The 18351-nt window shown below is 46.0% G+C and overlaps 2 protein-coding genes across 5 annotated transcripts in view; one reads left to right on the top strand and one right to left on the bottom strand.

Moving 5' to 3' along the window:
* The window catches only part of slc4a11 (solute carrier family 4 member 11), a 29959-nt gene extending 22242 nt beyond the window's left edge, over nt 1-7717 (bottom strand). For 2 of the 4 annotated variants that reach the window (XM_077621252.1, XM_077621254.1), the window contains exon 1: nt 7586-7717. In XM_077621252.1, coding sequence (XP_077477378.1) covers nt 7586-7625 — 40 coding nt within the window. In that variant the 5' untranslated portion in view covers nt 7626-7717. Of the gene's footprint in view, nt 1-2146; nt 2377-7585 lie in introns of those variants that run through there. The other 2 variants (XM_077621253.1, XM_077621255.1) reach the window with 1 other exon arrangement.
* Nucleotides 7718-9993: 2276 nt separating this feature from the next.
* On the top strand, nt 9994-16948 carry ky (kyphoscoliosis peptidase). The gene is made up of 7 exons (XM_077621394.1): nt 9994-10265; nt 11608-11921; nt 12038-12152; nt 12215-12335; nt 13275-13466; nt 14155-14345; nt 14839-16948. Exons 2-7 carry the CDS (start codon nt 11628-11630, stop codon nt 16188-16190), a joined length of 2265 nt encoding a protein of 754 aa, XP_077477520.1. The 5' UTR covers nt 9994-10265; nt 11608-11627; the 3' UTR covers nt 16191-16948.
* The last annotated feature ends 1403 nt before the right edge of the window (nt 16949-18351 follow it).

Raw genomic sequence — 18351 nt, 5'->3', positions numbered from 1 at the left:
CATCATTTTGTGCGGCCCGAAAAAGTAAATGATGAGTGCCGACTTTCTGTTTTAGGATCAAATTAAAATGAAGAGTGTTTATGTATATTAAATTTCCTGATTTTTCCCCTTTTAAATCAATCATTGTCATTTTTTAATCCATTTTTTCTGTGTTTTTAGTTCAAAAATCATTTTGTAAAATCTAAAAATATATTTGAAAAAAAGCTCAAATAAACATTGTTTTAGATCTCTAAAAAACAGAATATTCAGGGCCTTTAATCCAGTTCATTTAATCCATTTATATAAAAAAAATATCTAAATATTATATCTAAAATGGTCCGGCCCACGTGAAATCGAGTTAACGTTAAACCGGCCCGCGAACCAACCCGACTCTGACACCCTTGCTCTAGCGTATGGGACATTACACTTCCTGTCTATTATTGGGTCATTTGTAGGTCACTTCCTGTTGATTTTGAGGCACTTCTGAGTGACTTCCTGTTCATTTTGGACCCGTTCTTGTTGATATTTGGTCTTTCTGGGTCATTTCCTGTTGCTATAAGGTCACAAGCACTGTTCACTCGCTGCCACATTCCCGCTTCCAACCGATTGGACGTCAATTGACATGGTTGGGAGCAAAGATTTTCTAATGAATTAATATTTTTTTTTCCCGATTCAAAGCAGCCTAGAGGGGATTAGCGGTCAAGCCACCTGCGCGGCGCTAACGCTATCGCTATCGCTCGCTGACTCCTTGAGCCCGAGGGTGCGCGTGGCTAACGTTAGCGCTTGTCATCAGCTGATATGCAAATGAGAGGCGAGCGTGCCGTCAAATTATCCTGCGGCGGGCACGCATCATAATCCCGTCTCAGGCGCGCACGCACCAACGTCGGGCAGCGTCGACGTACCTCCAAATAATACCACAAAATCCAAAATACTTGAAATAATACTGCAAAAATCCCAAATACCTGAAATAATACTGCAAAATCGCAAGTACTCGAAACAATACGACAGGTTGAATGTCAACTCATCGGCCACCAATGACGGTAAACGTGTACTTTTTTGCGACATGTCATTTAATGGTTGCCATTGACGTCAATAGGCGTCCAATCCGTTTGAAGTGGGGATTGGACGTGAATTGAAATAGCTTTTTGGTTTAGTTTGTTTTTTCCTCTTTTGAAATTTTGTTTTCAATGCAAATAAACATAAAATGGGGAGGGGGGGTCACTGGTTTTATGTTTAACTCAAAGTAATCCATATTTAAAAATAAATAAATAAATACATAAATACAAAAATAAATAACTACATAAATAAATTAAAAAAACCTACATAAATAAAAATACATCAATATATAAATAAATACATGAATAAATAAATAAATAACTACATAAAAAAATACATAAATAAAAAAAATAAAAATAAAAAAATACATCAATATATAAATACATAAATAAATAAATAAATAAATAACTACATAAATAAAATAAAAAAACATAAATTTAAAAAATTAAATAAATAAAAAACATCAATATATAAATAAATACATAAATAAATAAATAAAGCACATTCAATTGACATTTTTCAATCTGAATTAGCCGAGTTGGACCCTCAACCCATTTTGAAAACTTGATTTCCTATTTTTAAATATATAAGGACCCCCCAAAAAATTCTAAAAATTAAAAATATATCCTGTCCTATTTTTAAACATGTTAAAAATGAATATATCATTTTTCTTTTCTCTCCCAAATTCACTATGATTGGCAGCCGATGAGTTACACGCACGCACACGACATCGTGCTTTATTGCTTTTTTTTTTAGGGGGGGGGGTCCGCATTCCCGTTTCTCCTGCTGGCCAGGTACGACAACCCTGTGACATCAACATGGAAGAGCAAAAAGGAATGGAGCGCGGGGGGGGGGGGGCTTATTTATTTATTAAATAATTATTTTTGTAAACGTGCGTGCGTGTGAGCTTCCTCTTCCGAGAAAAAAAGTCCATTGTCAACGCAGAGAAAACAACTAACAACATCTGCTGTGAAAGTACGGTTTTTAAAAAACGGTTGGGGGGGGTCGAAGAAAAGACAGGAGGGGAGGGGGGGTACTTTCTGTTTTAACCAGGAAGGGAACCCCAAGGTTGTCCCCCCACCAAGAAGCCCGAGGCGATGCCTTGACTTACCCAACGGCACGAAATGAAGAACTTTGTTGGTCTCCATGGCTGAGCGCGTGGCGGCCGTGGCGTGGAACGCACGCGCACACGCACGCACGCGCGTTTCCTGTTTGAGCGCGAGTGAGCGAGCGCCTGTCTCCCGCGCGCTCCCTCCCTCCTCCGCCCCCCCCCTAAGCCCACGGTCAACCCATCATGGTGGCCTTCTCCTCCTCCTCCATGAGCGACATCACCTTCTCGCTGGTCGAGCCGAGCTCCGACTGCCGCGCGCGGTGACTCAGCCCACAAGAACGGAGGAACGAACCAACGCGCCCCCCCCCCCCCCCCCAAGACGACGATGACGGCGACGCGGGAGGGTCCTAGTGCCTCCCGCTGCACGAAGAAAAAAAATAAAAATGAAGAAAACTCACAAAGGCTCTGGACGGCGATAAACGTCCCATCATGTAAAAATTGTGAGGGCTGGCACTTCAAATGGACCGGCTTCAATTCAAGGCAAAAGAATGAAAAGACCTTTTTTTGCCTCTACCAAGATGGCCTCCACGGGAGGGCCATCTTGGTAGGGGCGAAATTCCCTAGCTTGAAACGGACCGGACGTCTACTCTTGGCAAACCGGCTTGAAGTCAAGGCAAAAGAATGAAAAGACCTTTTTTTCGCCCCTACCAATATGGCCGCCTGTCGGAGGCCATCTTGGTAAGGGCGACATTCCCTAGCTTAAAACGGACCAGACGTCTACTCTTGGTAAACCGGCTTCAATTCGTTTTGGTGCACATTTCTTGTATCTTGTTACATGGCCCTTAGCCTGGTGCTTTTTCTTGCCAATAAATTGAATTGAATTGAAATTGAATTCAAGGCAAATGAATGAAAAGACCTTTTTTTGCCCCTACCAAGATGGCCGTCTGTCAGAGGCTATCTTGGTAGGGGCAACATTCCCTAGCTTGAAACGGACCGGACGTCTACTCTTGGTAAACCAGCTTCAATTCAAAGCAAAAGAATGAAAACCCCTTTTTTGCCTCTACCAAGATGTCCGTCTGCCGAACGGCCATCTTGGTGGGGGCGACGTTCCCTACAAAGTCAACGCATTGCCATTAAAATCAAGCCCTAACATTTTTTTTCCTCAACAATACCTTATTTGTTCAAAGTCTAAGAATCTGCTATTGACTCCATGTTCGCCTTTGACGGTGATAGACGTCCAAAAGTGGGAGGGCTGGCAGCAAAAGAACAACATTGACTCATGATAGCCGGATGATTGGGAGAGTGAAGCTTGGCCAGAATAAGAATTGAAAAAATATATATAAATTCAAATTATATATATTTTTTAATTTGACGGCAATAGATGTCCTATACATTTGGAGCGGGAGATTTGGCAGCAAACAGACAAACCATTCGCTACAAACGGCTTGGACGTCTACCAATAATAAACTCCTCCCAATTGATGGCACAACCTTTGATGCTTCAGGCTGGCGGCCATGTTGGTAGAGGCCACTTTCCCATTAAAGTCAATTGCGTGGACATTGAAACAAAGTGGTAACCGTGGATCATTTCTCAAGTGTCAAGCGCTGGCTGCCATTGACAGCGTCGGACGTCCAAACCGATTGAAGCGCTGCGGTTAAATAGCGATTCGTCTTCATTGTCGGCAGCAAGCCATTTTTCCAAGTGGACCTTTTTTGGACACTGACGATGATTTGTCCCGCGGCGGAGAAGCCCGAGCGTCGGCGCCCACCTTGGGCGAACGTTCATCCGAGTACGCCGACGCGGAGCGACGTGACGGGTGGCCTGCCCGCTTTTACGTTTGCGCCTTCGCCTCGATGATTTGGACGGCTAAGTACGTCGAAAAGGCAGAAATATCTTTTGTCCTTTTGTGTATTTCAGTTCATTTCCTTTGGAAATACAATTAAAAAAATATGGATAAATCAATTTGTTATGAGCTATTCTTTTTTAAATGCATTTTACAAAGAAATTCAGTTTATTCATATTTATTTCCTCCCTTTAAAAAAATTTTTAAAAATAATTTAGCTTTTATTTCAATTTTAAAATGTATTCATATAGAAAAAATAAAACATTAAAAATAATTTAGCTTTTATTTTGATTTAAAAAGTATTCAAACAGAAAAAGTAAAACGTTAAAAATAATTTGCTATTTATTTAAAGAAAATGTCTTTCATACAATTTAAATAAAAGAGACCCAAAAATATTTAAAGTATTCACCCTATATATATAATTATATTAATATATGTGAACCGTATATAGATATTATAAATTGTACTGTATTCATATATTTAAAAAAATGTCCTGACTAAAAATAAAATTTTGGGTCAAGTTGACTACACGAGACATTTAAAATATGATTTTTAAAAAGCAACAAATTTCCCTGTGAAGGGTTAAAAGCCACAAGAAAAGAAATGGAGGGGGAAAAAAAAGATGTCTTGCACATTGTCGCTTGCTTGACAGTTTGGCAATAGGCGTCCTTCCTTCCTGCCTGCCTGCTTGCTTGCTTGCTTGCTTGCCTCCCCGCTGCCGTCCTTCCCATGCGCACGGGCGGGCGACGACGGCGTTTGTTTTTCAGCTAAGCCTTTCTGTCATTTTGGGTCAAAGCACCTTCAGCGGGCTCTCCCGGGAAAGGTCGCTCATTTGCATACCTCCGCGTACGCCGGGTCCCCGCCGGCCCCCCCATTTGCATTTCGGTCCGCTCGGCGCCGGCGGGAACCGCGCCTCGTCTCGCCATGTCGGGACAAAAACCTTGCAAAATGTTCCGACGGCGGAATAGCAGAAAATTTAATCGGGAAAAATAAGTCTGTCTTTTTGAGCGGCAAAATGACGTTTGGGGGAAAAGAATTGGGGACTCACTTCCTGATGATTTCGAAGGGATTCACGGGTCACTTCCTGTTGATTTGCTGCCATTTCTGGGTCACTTCCTGTTGATTTTCAGGCATTTCTGGGTCACCCCCTGTTGATTTTCAGCCATTTACAGGTCACTTCCTGTTGATTTTCAGCTATTTCTGGGTCACTTCCTGTTGATTTTCAGGCATTTTGGGTCACTTCCTGTTGATTTTCAGGCATTTTGGGTCACTTCCTGTTGATTTTCAGCCATTTACGTGTCACTTCCTGTTGATTTTCAGCCATTTTCGGGTCACTCCCTGTTGATTTTTAGGCATTTCTGGGTCACTTCCTGTTAATTTTCAGCCAATTACGGGTCACTTCCTGTTGATTTTCAGCTATTTATGTGTCACTTCCAGTTGAATTTCAGCCAATTACGGGTCACTTCCTGTTGATTTTTCAGCCATTTACGGGTCACTTCCTGTTAATTCTTAGCCATTTATGGGTCATTTCCTGTTTAATTTCAGTCATCGTTACTCCTCCCACTTTTTGTTAGAAATTTACCCTGAGGGAGAATATTTCCTGACCTGCCAGAACCTGCTGCTGTGCTTCGGCGCCCCTCACCGTCTACTTCATGTCAGAACAACAATGCCGCTCCTCCTGAAGGTGACTTGGACATTTTCAATTGGGATTCATGTTAGCTTTTAACTCATTGGCTGCCATTTGAAGATGTTGCTTTGCTTACAACACAAAATAATTAAGCGCATCATTAACTTAAACAGCAGGAAATGATGTGGAATGCCCCAAATAGTCAGAAATTAACGGAAAGTGACCATTTGTGCCGCCAAATATACACGAAATGATAAAAAAAATACAGCATAAAGCCCATTTAAGAAGTCAATATACTAAAACAGCTTTAAATTACGAACGGTAATAGAAAATTAATAATTATTTAAATACTATATGTATTCGAAGTGTAAACTATTATTCCGCTAATGGCCACTTGGTGGTGCAATTGTAAAATTGTACAACAAAAACAAACACTATAGTGTTATCTTTTCTAACAATTACACATTTGTAACTGGATTTGTCATTCGAAAAAAAAATCATGTCTATTTAAAAATCTGGTTATTTCAGAATATATTTGAAATAAAAAACATTCACTACCCTCTCTATCATACAATATGTTTTTTATATAAATTATAACATTTTCGATTATTATTTAGCATTTATTTTACATTTTTAAAACTATTATCTAAAAACAAGGGAGGGAAAAAACAAATATTTTCTTAAAACCTGGACGAAAGTAGATAATTTGTAAACATCTGTATTTCCTAAATAACTTAACACCACTTTTTTTTTGTTCCAATGCACATTTCCAGCTGATCTAAAGTGTCCAATCATCTTGGACACTGTGTCGAGATTAACCCGTGTTTCACATTAATACTCGTGATACAGCCTGATAAAAAACACCCACATGACTTCATGACAACAAAACTGGACGCGATTAATTATGACTTTTTTCCACGTAGCTACCGACGCGGCGCTAAAATGACGTCATAAGTATCGGGGAGTATTAAAAAAAAGCATGCCGATGCTATGTAATATGAATTTTTCAAAAAGTTGTCAGTCGGCAGTTGCCCTACGCAAGATGGCTGCCAGCGATGCACAATAGCTACTCTCCCAGATCTCGTTCTCAACCGCCGATGGCCCTACCCAACATGGCCGCCGGCAACGCACGCAAAACTTTAACCGGATTAGAAGTCTAATGCATTCGCTCAGATGGGAGCGTCGCCCCTACCAACATGGCCGCCTGGAATTCACTTAGTATACGCCATGATAGCTCGTTTGAAACGAAATGAGGTTACAACTTGCCGACGTCCAATCCATTCGAAGTGGGAGGGAGGCAGGCAGCAAAGGAACAAAAATGATTCGCTGCCAGGCCTCCCACTCCGAAAGAATTGGACGTCAAGTCGATGGTTAGACATGGATTTACATACCTTTGGAGAAATATTCTGACTATGACTCGATTTGAATGTCAATGAATTTGACTTTGAACGTTGCCCCTACCAACATGGCCGCCCAGAAGTTTCCTCCACATCATTTGAAATGAGTTTTTCACGAGTAGACGTCCAATCCGTTGGAAGCGGGAGGCCTGGCTAAATGACCTCCCGCTTAAAGTGGATTGGATGTCAAGCACAGTCAATGGCAGTCCATGCCTGAACAGGAAGAGGTCCTAAATAAACAGGAAGTGAACCGAAAGACAACTATTTTCTACTTTCAAACCACAATTTGACACTGCGAGCCAACAATATCATTCAGTTGTTAGCGTGACAAACTTTGTTGGTTAAAATAGATTTTTTTTCATCGTTCATAACGGGAAAAGCGACTTTATGCCAATATATTTACAAACGTGGAGACTTTTTAATGTGCGGAAACGCGAATTTTGACTACTCGGTCACCTGGCCGCAATTTCGACGTCACGGTGACAACTTTGATATGGAATTGCGTTAGAAAAAGCGATTCAAATTCACTCTCGGAAGTTCATTTTGGACAGCAATGAAGCACGAATTGCGCACGGAAACGAGGACAACTTAATAATAAAGAAGAAGACAAGAAAAATAGAAGAAGTTCTGACCTGCTGTGAAGCGCGTCTTTCTCCCGCCGCCAGCCTCCATCGCATCCCGGTGACGTCACACGTGCGCCGGCCACCCCGAAAGTGAGTGACAGCTGCGAAGAGCAAAAAGTTGACGAAGGGCGCGAACTGGCCGTGGTGACGTCATCGCCGAGCGTCCTGCGCTCATGTTCTTTTCTGTTGCTGTGTGACGTCATCCGTATTCACTCCGGCATATTGATATTTTCGGCTCTCATACTTTAACTGTCTACGATTGACGATGCTAGACGTCCGAGTGGGAAGGGCCAATTAAGTGGGTGGCATGAGGGCGAATCTACTAATAAAAAATAGATGTATTTTTGATACATGAATTTTGAACAATATTTTTCCTATCATTATACAAGTATAGTGAGATTTAATATCACCGTCCAAAACAGCAGCTGACAATGAATCACCAATGGAAGGCATTTTAACAAAGAATTATATGATGATTATTATTTTTTTTTAAGTCACATGACTTTTAAGAGCGTGACTCAAATTGTCCGGTCACATGGTTCCGCCAGGGCATGTGACGGCCCGCTTGATTGTCAATGCGTTGCTGTGACAACCGCGACACAACACGCCCGGCGTCTTCTTCTTCTTCTTCTCTTCCAGCGCCTGAAGCAGTGTCCTCCTCATCCTCATCGTCCTCATCATCCTCCTCATCCTCATCGGAAGCACCAGCTGGTCGTTTGAAGAAGACGAGAGCATCAGGTGACAGCAGAAGCTCCTCCCTCCCAGCTGGTAGCGTCTCAACGTTAGCAAACTCAGGATGGAGGCCCCAGTCCACCTCTTCCTCCTCCTGCTCCCCCGCTTCATCTTCCTCCAAACTCACCCCCAGCGCCCCCACGCGCACTTCTTTGAAGGCCTTCACACTCGATCAAATGTTGCCAGAACGGAGATACTCCTTCTCAACTCATTCAAAAATAAACTCGCTAACACATCCTCAAATTGAATGGAATGCCAACCGGTGGTTGAGTGGTCAGCACGTGGGCCTCACAGTTCTAGGGTCAAGGGTTCGAACCCAGATGGGTTTGCATGTTTTTCGGGGCATCCGGTTTCTTGCCACATTCCCAAAACTTGCATGCTAGGCTAATTGGATGCTAATTTGTCCCTGGCCACCGATTTAGCGTGTCCCCATAGTTATCTGGGATCGGCTCCAGCACCCCCTGCGACCCTTGTGAGGATAAGCAGTTCAGAAAATGAATGAACGAACGCATAGTAAGTATTTTTCTTCTTCTTTTGCGTCATTTTCTGACGTCGTGGAGACCATTTCCTGCCGAAATATACCAAAAGTAGCATTTAGCGTATTTAAGATCCATATTTTTTTATTTTTGTTGTTTATTTTCCAATGAGACGAAGGCTCTTCCTATCTAACACGGGGCAGTAAATCATCTTGGAAAAGGAATGTCTATAAATAAGTGGCTCTTCCTGTCCAAGCGTTGCTTTCCCAATCATTTTTTTATTAGGTTTGGAGCAGCTCTAGCTGGCGCTCCGCGAATTCCGCCTAGCAACAAGTGGAATTCGGGCAATTCCGTCCATCCCCGTCGCGTCGTTTCCACGCCGTAAAATTTTACGGCAGCCGGCGGTGACGTTTTTTTTTTATTTTTATAAGCCATCGTAAATGATTTACGGGATTTGCTATTTATGGACCGGACTGGATCTGGCGCCGTTGGCAACGGAAAACCCGTGCCGTTGACGGGGCCGGATGTCCAATTCATTTGACTTGTTGATTTTTGATCACTTACTCTTGGTTTTACGGCACGTTCTGGTGTTTTGGTTGTTTTTGTGCATTTCCTGTTGATTTCTGAGCATTTATAAGTCACTTCCTGTTGATTTTGGATCACTCTGTTGATTTTAGGGCACATTCTGGTGATTTTGGGGCATTTTCCTGTCACCGCCTGCTTATTTTCCATTTCCTGTTGATTTTTTAGCATTTCCTGTTGATTTTTTTAGCATTTATTAGCCACTCCCTTTTGTATTTGAGGCTACTTTTAGGGCATTTCCAGGTTACTTCCTGCTCAATGCCAAATTCCTGTTTATTTTTAGGCTTTTTAATGACTTTGTTTCAAAATTAAAACAGTGTAAGCACATGGATTGTGCAAAAAAAACATCTTTTGCTTCCTTGGCCTTACTTTGCAAAGCCTTCCCGCCATAAAAGCCACACGCGCAACAGGTGCATGGTGAAGGTCACGGGGTGTTTCCCCTTTAATTTGAGCTAAAGCTTAATATCAACAAGCTTTTCAGAGTGTTGAAAATAACAAATAGCAGCAGGTGACTGGTCGCCTTGGTGAAAAAAAAACACAGAGGGCTGCAAATAAGCTCCCCAAAGACCGCAACTTCTTTTTCCGGGGGGCCCCCTTAGCCCGCCGGACACTTAGCGCGCGCGCGTCTGTTAGCGTTTGGCGCTAACGGCCGCCCGGCAAGAATTTGGAAAGCTCGGAGTTTGACGTCGTCATCCCCGTCCGCGGTCGCTCGTCCAGGCGTTTAACACCCTCGGTTACGGGACGCCCACCCTGGAAGGACCCCCGCCCCGATTGGCTGCCGCTTTGCGGTATTTTTAGGCCTGTTATTCTCGGGTTCATATAAGCCCACGCCCATCCGCTGCCCGCCTGGAGACAAGTTCATGCCGCTCTGGAGGGCAAACATTTCAAGACCGCTCCGGGTGAGTACGCGTCCGTTCGACGCCGCTTTCTTTCCGTAAATCAAAATTCTCCTCATTTATCGGTCATTTTTAATAGCGTCATACCCATACTCAAGCTAGCATTGATTTGACAGCGAGAAATAAGAAATGAAGAGCCAACGCTGGGTAGAAAGTGTTTTTCAAGAAGTTGTTGGCAATTGGCGGTCGCCCCACGCAAGATGGCCGCCGGAAAAAACGATCGCGAGGCGATAAACGTCCAATCGTGTGGTGTCCGTTCATCCTCCTGCGATAAATGTCAATGAGTTCATCACATGTAAACGTCCAATACGTTTGAATTGGTTCATTCGCTGCCAAGTGTCCCGCTTCAAATGGATTGGACGCCCATAGCCGTCTATGGCAGATACTGAATAATTGCCATAGGCCTTGACGTACATAAAATATTTTTTGGTTAGTAGGTTAAAATGATGTTAGGATCATTTTTATGTGATGGGTGTGTCACCCCTTACCGAATTGGCCTTAGGGCGGCCATATTGGTAGGGGCAAATAAAGGTCTCCTTCATCGGCAGCCCTCCCTCCCGATTAAAACGGATTGGACGGTTAAAAGAAGTCATGGTGGACCAGGAAAAAGTTGTCTCATCGGCTGTAAACTTTGACAAAGATTAATGAGGCCAATCTCGGCCGTCATTAACAGTCGCGAATAGAAAAGATTTAATTGGCAATTTGTCACTGTCGTCCAGAGAACGCCAAGTCCGCAATATAGCCGCCTGCTCCGCTGCCTGACTTTAAATCGACTGGCTGCCAATGACGGCACTTAAAATGCAAACTCCACACAGCGAGGACCAACCTGGTCTCGAACCCTCGACCCCAAAACCGTGAGGCAGACACGCTAACCACTGGGCTGCCGGGCCGCCTCACCCCAACTTCAAATGGATTGGACGTCTGCTAGTAATAAACTCCTTTCAATTTATGGCAGGAGCGTGAAAATCTTTTTTTTTGCCCCTACCAACATGGCGGCCGTGCTGAGGCCATGTTGGTAGGGGCAAAAAAAAAAAGATTTCCCGTCAATGTCTTTTGCTTCAGAAAGGACTGGATGTCTACTTGTCATAAACTCACAACATAAGCCTGAAAGACCTGATCTTGCCCCTACTCACGCAGCCTTCGGGCGGACATCTTGGTAGGGGCAATATCCCCATTAAAGTCAATGCATTGACATTCAAATCGAGCCCTAACAAGCTTATTTCTTAACAAATTTTTGACAAAGATTTCCTCCATTTCAAAACGTCCCCCATTGGGACGTGAGCTGCCAGTCCTCCCACTGCAAAGTGATTGGACAGCCGGCGTTTTCGCCATTTCTCCAACCCAGGCCGCGATGATTGTGGCGTGATGTCGGCCGAGGTGGGAATCCAGAAGTTCTCCTTCCCCTTCGCCCGCCGGGACGGGGGGCGCGTCCACGTGAAGGCGCCGCAGCCGGCGGTGGCGGTGGCGGCGGGCGAGGCCGAGGACCAGCGCCCGGCGGCCAAGAGGCAGCTGTCGTCCGAGGGCGCGGCCACCGTCAAGAAAAGCGCCGGGCCGGGCCTCCGGGGCTCGGCGGCAAGGAGGAAGAAGAGGAAAGAGCTCTTCGCCAGCGTCGACATCTTCCGCCGGCTGGACTCGCACGTCGTCAGAGTGGGAGCAGAGGTCAGAGGTCATCCGTCGTCACATGATCTAAAAATGAACGATGGTCATTCCTGGTTTATCCTTTTTGACATGAAAATAGATCAATAATGGCCGCCATTTTAACGTCCCGTCCACAGCTGAAGGAAAATGGCGTCTCGGACGTGGCCGCCATCGTCCGAGTCATCGCCGGCGTGGCCGAAAGCCAGCTGGAGAAACTGCGCGCCGTCTGGGTTTGGCTCTGCCACAACATCGGTGAGCGCCCGCCCGCCCGACACCAAGATGGCGTCCACGCCGCTCACCCAGGACGTCCGTAGAGTACGACGTGTGCGGCTACCTGGGCCGCCGCTCGGAGGCGCCGTGCTCGCCGGAGGACGTCGTCGCTAGCGGTCGCGCCCTTTGTGGCGGTTACGCCGGCCTCTGCCTGGAAATGTGCAGGTTAGCGCCACGTCGTTAGCCATCGCATTGGATTGGATTGGATTGGATAACTTTATTCATCCCGTATTCGGGAAATGTCGTTGTCACAGAAGCAAGTGGGTGAGAATACAGACACAGAAAAATACATTTTAGACATAAATAGATAGGTCATAAGTGGGTTAATAAATAAATACATGAATAAATATATAAATGAATAAGCATGTTGCTGAAATATACATATATATATATATATATATGTATGTGTGTGTATATATATATATGTATATATGTATGTGTATGTATATATATATGTATATATGTATGTGTATGTATATATATATATATACACATATATATACACATACATACACACATACATATATATGTATGTGTATGTGTATATATATATAATATATTATATATATATATATATGTATGTATATATGTATGTGTACATATATATATATGTATGTATATATATACACATATATACACATACATACATACCTATACACATACATATATATGTATATATATATATATTATATATATATATATGTATGTATATATACGTATATACACATACATAAGCACACATATACATACATACATATAGATGTACATGCATGCATACGGTTTAGAATGTTTTGGTGTGACTTCCTGTCACTTTTGGGCTAATCACAGGTCACTTCCTGTCCATTTTGGGGTCATTCTTTCCATTTCACGGCTGTTTTTTTGAGCAGTCAATAACTCGCGTGCCCTGAAAATGCCGACTCGGCGTAACTTCAGACCCGGCATCAATTTACCCCGAGCCGTAATCCACCGCAAATTCTTGCCGTAATCCCCCGGGATTTTCAAGACGGGCATTTTCCCAAAGACGGGCTGGGAAAGAAAAAGGCCGTCATTTGGGAGCCATTTGGGAGCCATTTGGGTGGCATTTGGGTGCGCTTGTTTTGCCAGGCTGCTGGGCCTCCCGTGCCAAGAGGTGACGGGCCACAGCAAGGGCATCGGCTACCGCCAGGGCCAGGATCTCGGGGAGGTGAAATCCGATCACCTGTGGAACGCCGTGCTCCTGGACGGACAGTGGTTCCTCATGGACGCCTGTTGGGGAGCCGGACGAGTGGACCTGGAAGGACGCAGCTTCGTCAAAAGGTCGCCGCCGCCGCCGCCGCCGCCGCCGCTTGGATGCTCCCCGATGTTTGTTTGTCCAAACGCTGGCTTCTCTTAACTCCCGTGCTGTCAATCAAGTGATAGGCGTCCAATCCGCTTGAAGTGGGGGGCCTCCAGCCAATTAGCAACTTCTTGAAGAATAGAGCTAGCTAGCTCGCTAGTTATGACTTAACGTCGCTAGCTATGACTTAATGTCGCTAGCTATGACTTAACGTCACTAGCTATGACTTAACGTTGCTAGCTATGAATCAATGTCACTAGTTGTTACGACTTAACGTCGCTAGTTTATGACTTAATGTCGCTAGTTATGACTTAACATTGCTAGTTATGACGTAATGTCGCTAGTTTATGACTTAACGTCGCCCCCAATTTACAGCAGAAGCGTGAAAAGAGCCCCTACCAACATGGCCTCTGGTCTGGTCTGGGCAGCAGCCATGTTGGTAGGGGCGCCGTTCCCATTAAAGTCATTGAATTGACATTAAAGTCATTGAATTTAAATCCCAACGATCTTATTTCTCCACTCGAGCCGCGTCGAAGCATCTGCTATTCATTCATTGGCTGTTATTGACGGCAACGGGCGTCAAATCCAGTCGAAACGGGATACCCGGCAGCCCTCAAACGGATCTACTCGCGATAAAAGAATAAGCGCCCATCTGGTCGTCCCCGGCAGGTTGGACGACTTCTATTTCCTGACGGAGCCGGAGGAGTTCATCGAGTCGCATTTCCCCGACGAGGAGAGGTGGCAGCTCCTGGAGACGCCCGTCACCCTGGAGGACTTCCAGAGGCGGGTCTTCAAGACCTCGGCCTTCTTCCAAATGGGGCTCACTCTCATTCGGCCTCTCCACTCTCACCTGCTTACCGGTCAGTCCCCAGAACCCAGTACCCACAATGCAACACGACCTCGGGAAGACATTTCCTGATTGGATTGGGGTAAATAAAAAAAAATATTTTTACGGCTCTTGGCAACAAAGTGTGCCCGAGTCTGTTTATTTTGGCTGCTACGGTCCGGTAGCACCCACAAGAGGGCAGCAGACTGAAGAGTTGGAGGCCCTTCCTCGGCAACGAGAGTTGTAGATGGTAGACATGGCAGGTAGAGGGCAGCAGAGGATCTTCTGCCCCCAAATAAATACAAAATTGCCCACAAATGAAGACGAATGACCCCATATTAAGACAAATTGCCCCCAAATCAAAACAAATGACCCTCAAATGAAGACAAATTTCCTCCAAATCAAGATACATTGCCCCAAATCAAAACAACTTTGCCCCAAAACGAACAGGAAGTGAATTCTTTTGGGCCCCCCGTAGCCCTCTCTGACGCTCTCCCGTTAGCGTTCTCTCTGCTTTTTCTCGTCAGAGCGAGGAGAGGCCAGCGTCTCCCTGGCCTTCTCGCGGCCCGTGGCGTTCACGTACGAGGTGACGCCGCGGCGGGACTTCCTCCACTGCGGCGCCCCGGAGCGGAAGGAGAGCGGGCCATCCTCCTGGGGGTTGCTGAGCCTGTCCCGCGCCAGCATGAACCTGCGCCTGCTGCCGCCCGCCGCCGGCGCCTACGACCTGAGGTTGTACGCCCGGCCCGAGGGCGACGGCGGGTTGCTGAGTTGGATCTGCTCCTTGGCGCTGGAGTGCCCCGAACCCGGGGCCGGCGACCGGATCCCCGACAACCCTTACTTGTCGTGGGGGCTGCGGCCCGAGGCGGCGGACTTGGGGGTGACGGGCGGCGACCTGGGGGGCGAGGCGGCGCAAACGGAGGACGGCCGCCTGGAGCTGCGCCTGAACACCTCGCGCTCGCTCATGATGCTGTGCGAGCTGGTCGGCCCCGAGCTGGAGGTGGGCGGAGCCAAGGCCAAGCGCTGCCTGGCGTGCCAGATCCAACCGGATCTGCTCACCTGCCACGTGGCCTGCCCGGCGCCCGGGTACTACCGCCTATCCGTTTTCGTGCGGGACTACGAGGAAGCGGACGGCCCTTTTCGGAACGCCGCCAACTTCCTGCTACGCTGCCGCGGTCCTCTGGCGGCGACGGCGGCGGGCCCCGACGCCCTCTTCCCGCCGGATTTGAGCTCGTGGTGCGGGCCGGGCACCCGGACCGCCCAGCTCGGGCTGTGCGATTTCAGCCACCGCGGGGCGCTGGTGGGCGCGCCGCAGGGCAAGTGCAACATCACCTTCCGCAACCGCCGCGACCTGGAGCTGCACGCCACGCTGAGCCGGGGGGCCGACGTGGGGGCGGCCTCGCCCTTCCCGCTGGCACGCCATCTTTTCTGCACCAGCGTGGACAGCAAAGTGACGCTGAGCGCCTCGCCGCCGGGGCCCGGGACCTACCGGCTGGGACTCTACGCCAGGTCCGCCCCCGGCGCCGACTTCAAGCCCGTCTGCGACTTCGTGCTGAGGAACGTCTGCGAGAGGGCGGGGCTTCCCTTCCCCCGCGTCTACGCCGCCTGGGGGAAAGGCTGCGTCCTCCTGGAGCCCCGCGCCGGCCTACTGGACGCCTCGGCGCGGGTGGGCTTCCGGGTGCGGGTCCCCGGGGCGCGCCGGGTGTGCGTGGTGGGGCGCCGGCGCACCGAGCTCCGCCTCAACAAGAGCCGCGTGTGGGAGGGGCAGGTGGCGGGCGAGGACGACCAAGAGGGCGTAACTCAGCTCAAGCTGGTCGCCGACTCGCCCGATTCCTCCGAGATGGCCGTGCTGATGACCTTTGACCTCCGGCCGCCGGAATAAAGCCTCCGAGACGAACGGCATGCGCGCACGTGACGGATGGCTGTCGTTGGACGCAAAGCAAAAGCGAATAATTCCAAGAAGTATTTCCGGAATAACCCAAAATGTACAGAAAGGACCCCAAAATCAACAAAAACTGAGTTCTTATAATCCAATTAAAAAAAAAACCTAAATATTATATCTAAAATGGTCCGGCATTTTTTTTCTTTTAGTGTTTTTAGGTCAAGAAGCATTTTGTAAAATCTAAAAATAAATATGTAAAAATATTTTTGGTTTTCCACTTTAATATTGAATATAATTAAGTAAAATGTTTCCATTTGAAATGAAACACAAATGATTATTAGATGTTTTCCCTTACTAAGAAAAAAAAATGTTCAAATAAACTGTTTTATATCTATAAAAAAACGGAATATTTAGGGCTTTTGATCCAGTTCTTATAATCCAATTTAAAAAAAAACATAAATAATGACTGCTAGTAGTGAGGTTGTCCTTGTTAATTTTACCCACTTTTAAGTTTGCAAGGTTTTTCTGTTATTGAAGCCTTGGGTTTTGTGCACCAGTAATTTTGTTTGCTACTTCCTGCTTCCTGTTTCCTACTTCCTGCTTCCTGCTTCCCTGAACCAAGGCCATCATAACAGTTTGTACTCACTCCCCTACCGTGCACCTACTGTAAATATAGATATTATGAAAAAATGTTTGTATTTAAGCATGTATTTGATTGATATAAATCACAAAAGAATATATTGTAGTGTTTCTACAGGGTGGAGTGTTGTTTGGCCCAAGGAGTGGTTGGCACGTCGGTCTCGCAGTTCTGGGGTCGAGGGTTTGATCCCAGGTGGGGCCTCACTGTGTGGAGTTTGTACGTTCTCCCCGGGCTTGCGTGGGTTTTTTCCGTGTACTCTACTTTCCTCTCACATCCCAAAAACATGCATGCTAGGCTAAGGGTTAATCATGTGTCAAAGTGGCGGCCCGGGGGCCAAATCTGGCCCGCCGCCTCATTTTGTGCGGCCCGGGAAAGTATCTTATGAGTGCCGACTTTCTGTTTTAGGATCAAATTAAAATGAAGAGTATAGATGTATATAACATTTCCTGATTTTCCCCCTTTTAAATCAATCATTGTCATTTTTTAATCCATTTTTTCTGTTTTTAGTTCAAAAATCATTTTGTAAAATCTAAAAATATATTTAAAAAAAGCTAAAATAAACATTGTTTTAGATCTATAAAAAACGGAATATTTAGGGATTTTAATCCATTTCTTTTAATCCATTTATAATATAAAAAATCTAAATATTATATCTAAAATGGTCCGGCGCACGTGAAATCAAGTTGACGTTAAAGCGGCCCGCCAACCAACCTGAGTCTGACACCCTTCAACTAAATCACAGGTGTCAAAGTGGCGGCCTGGGGGCCAAATCTGGCCCGCCGCATTATTTTGTGCGGCCCCGGAAAGTAAACCATGAGTGCCGACTTTCTGTTTTAGGATCAAATTCAAATGAAGAGTATAGATGTATATTCAATTTCCTGACCCTAACCCTAAAAAACAACTAAATATTTAATCTAAAATGGTCCGGCCCACATGAAATCAAGTTGACGTTAAAGCGGCCCGCCAACCAACCCGAGTCTGACACCCTGCTCTAAATGGTCCCTAGCTACAATTGGTTGTCCCTTGTCTTCTTCTAGCCTGTGATTGGCTGACCACCAGATTGGTTAGCTAGGGTAAGCTCTAGCGCTGCCCGCGACCCTTTATGAGGACAAGCAGTTCATAAAATGAATATGTCTATTTTTAAAAGAGTCCGATGACGTCATCCATTTGCCCCTCCCCCTGAAATGTCTGGCGCCGTCAATGGCGGATCATTAAATTCCGCCAAAAAAAGTCTTCACCCGTGCACGGACGGATGTCAATTTCCCATAAAAATCCCAACGTGAAACTCTCTGAACCCCGCGGACGCAACGTCAAGCAAATTTGCTGACGGGCCAACGCGGCGCCGTACGATGGACGGCGGGTATAAAAAGGCGACGTGCCATTTTGCGCTATAATCAGGCTCCACCGCGTGGGAGGCTTCACGCTGGCCTGGCTTTACCTCCGTTATATAAAACACACCCAAAAAAAGAAGAAAAACTTTTTTAGCAGAGCGAACGAGCGCGCTGCGGTTTCGAACCGTGA

Source organism: Stigmatopora argus, chromosome 15 (assembly GCF_051989625.1).
Source record: "Stigmatopora argus isolate UIUO_Sarg chromosome 15, RoL_Sarg_1.0, whole genome shotgun sequence".
In the NCBI taxonomy this organism is placed as follows: Eukaryota; Metazoa; Chordata; class Actinopteri; order Syngnathiformes; family Syngnathidae; genus Stigmatopora; species Stigmatopora argus.
This window is presented reverse-complemented; position numbering and strand designations above follow the sequence as displayed.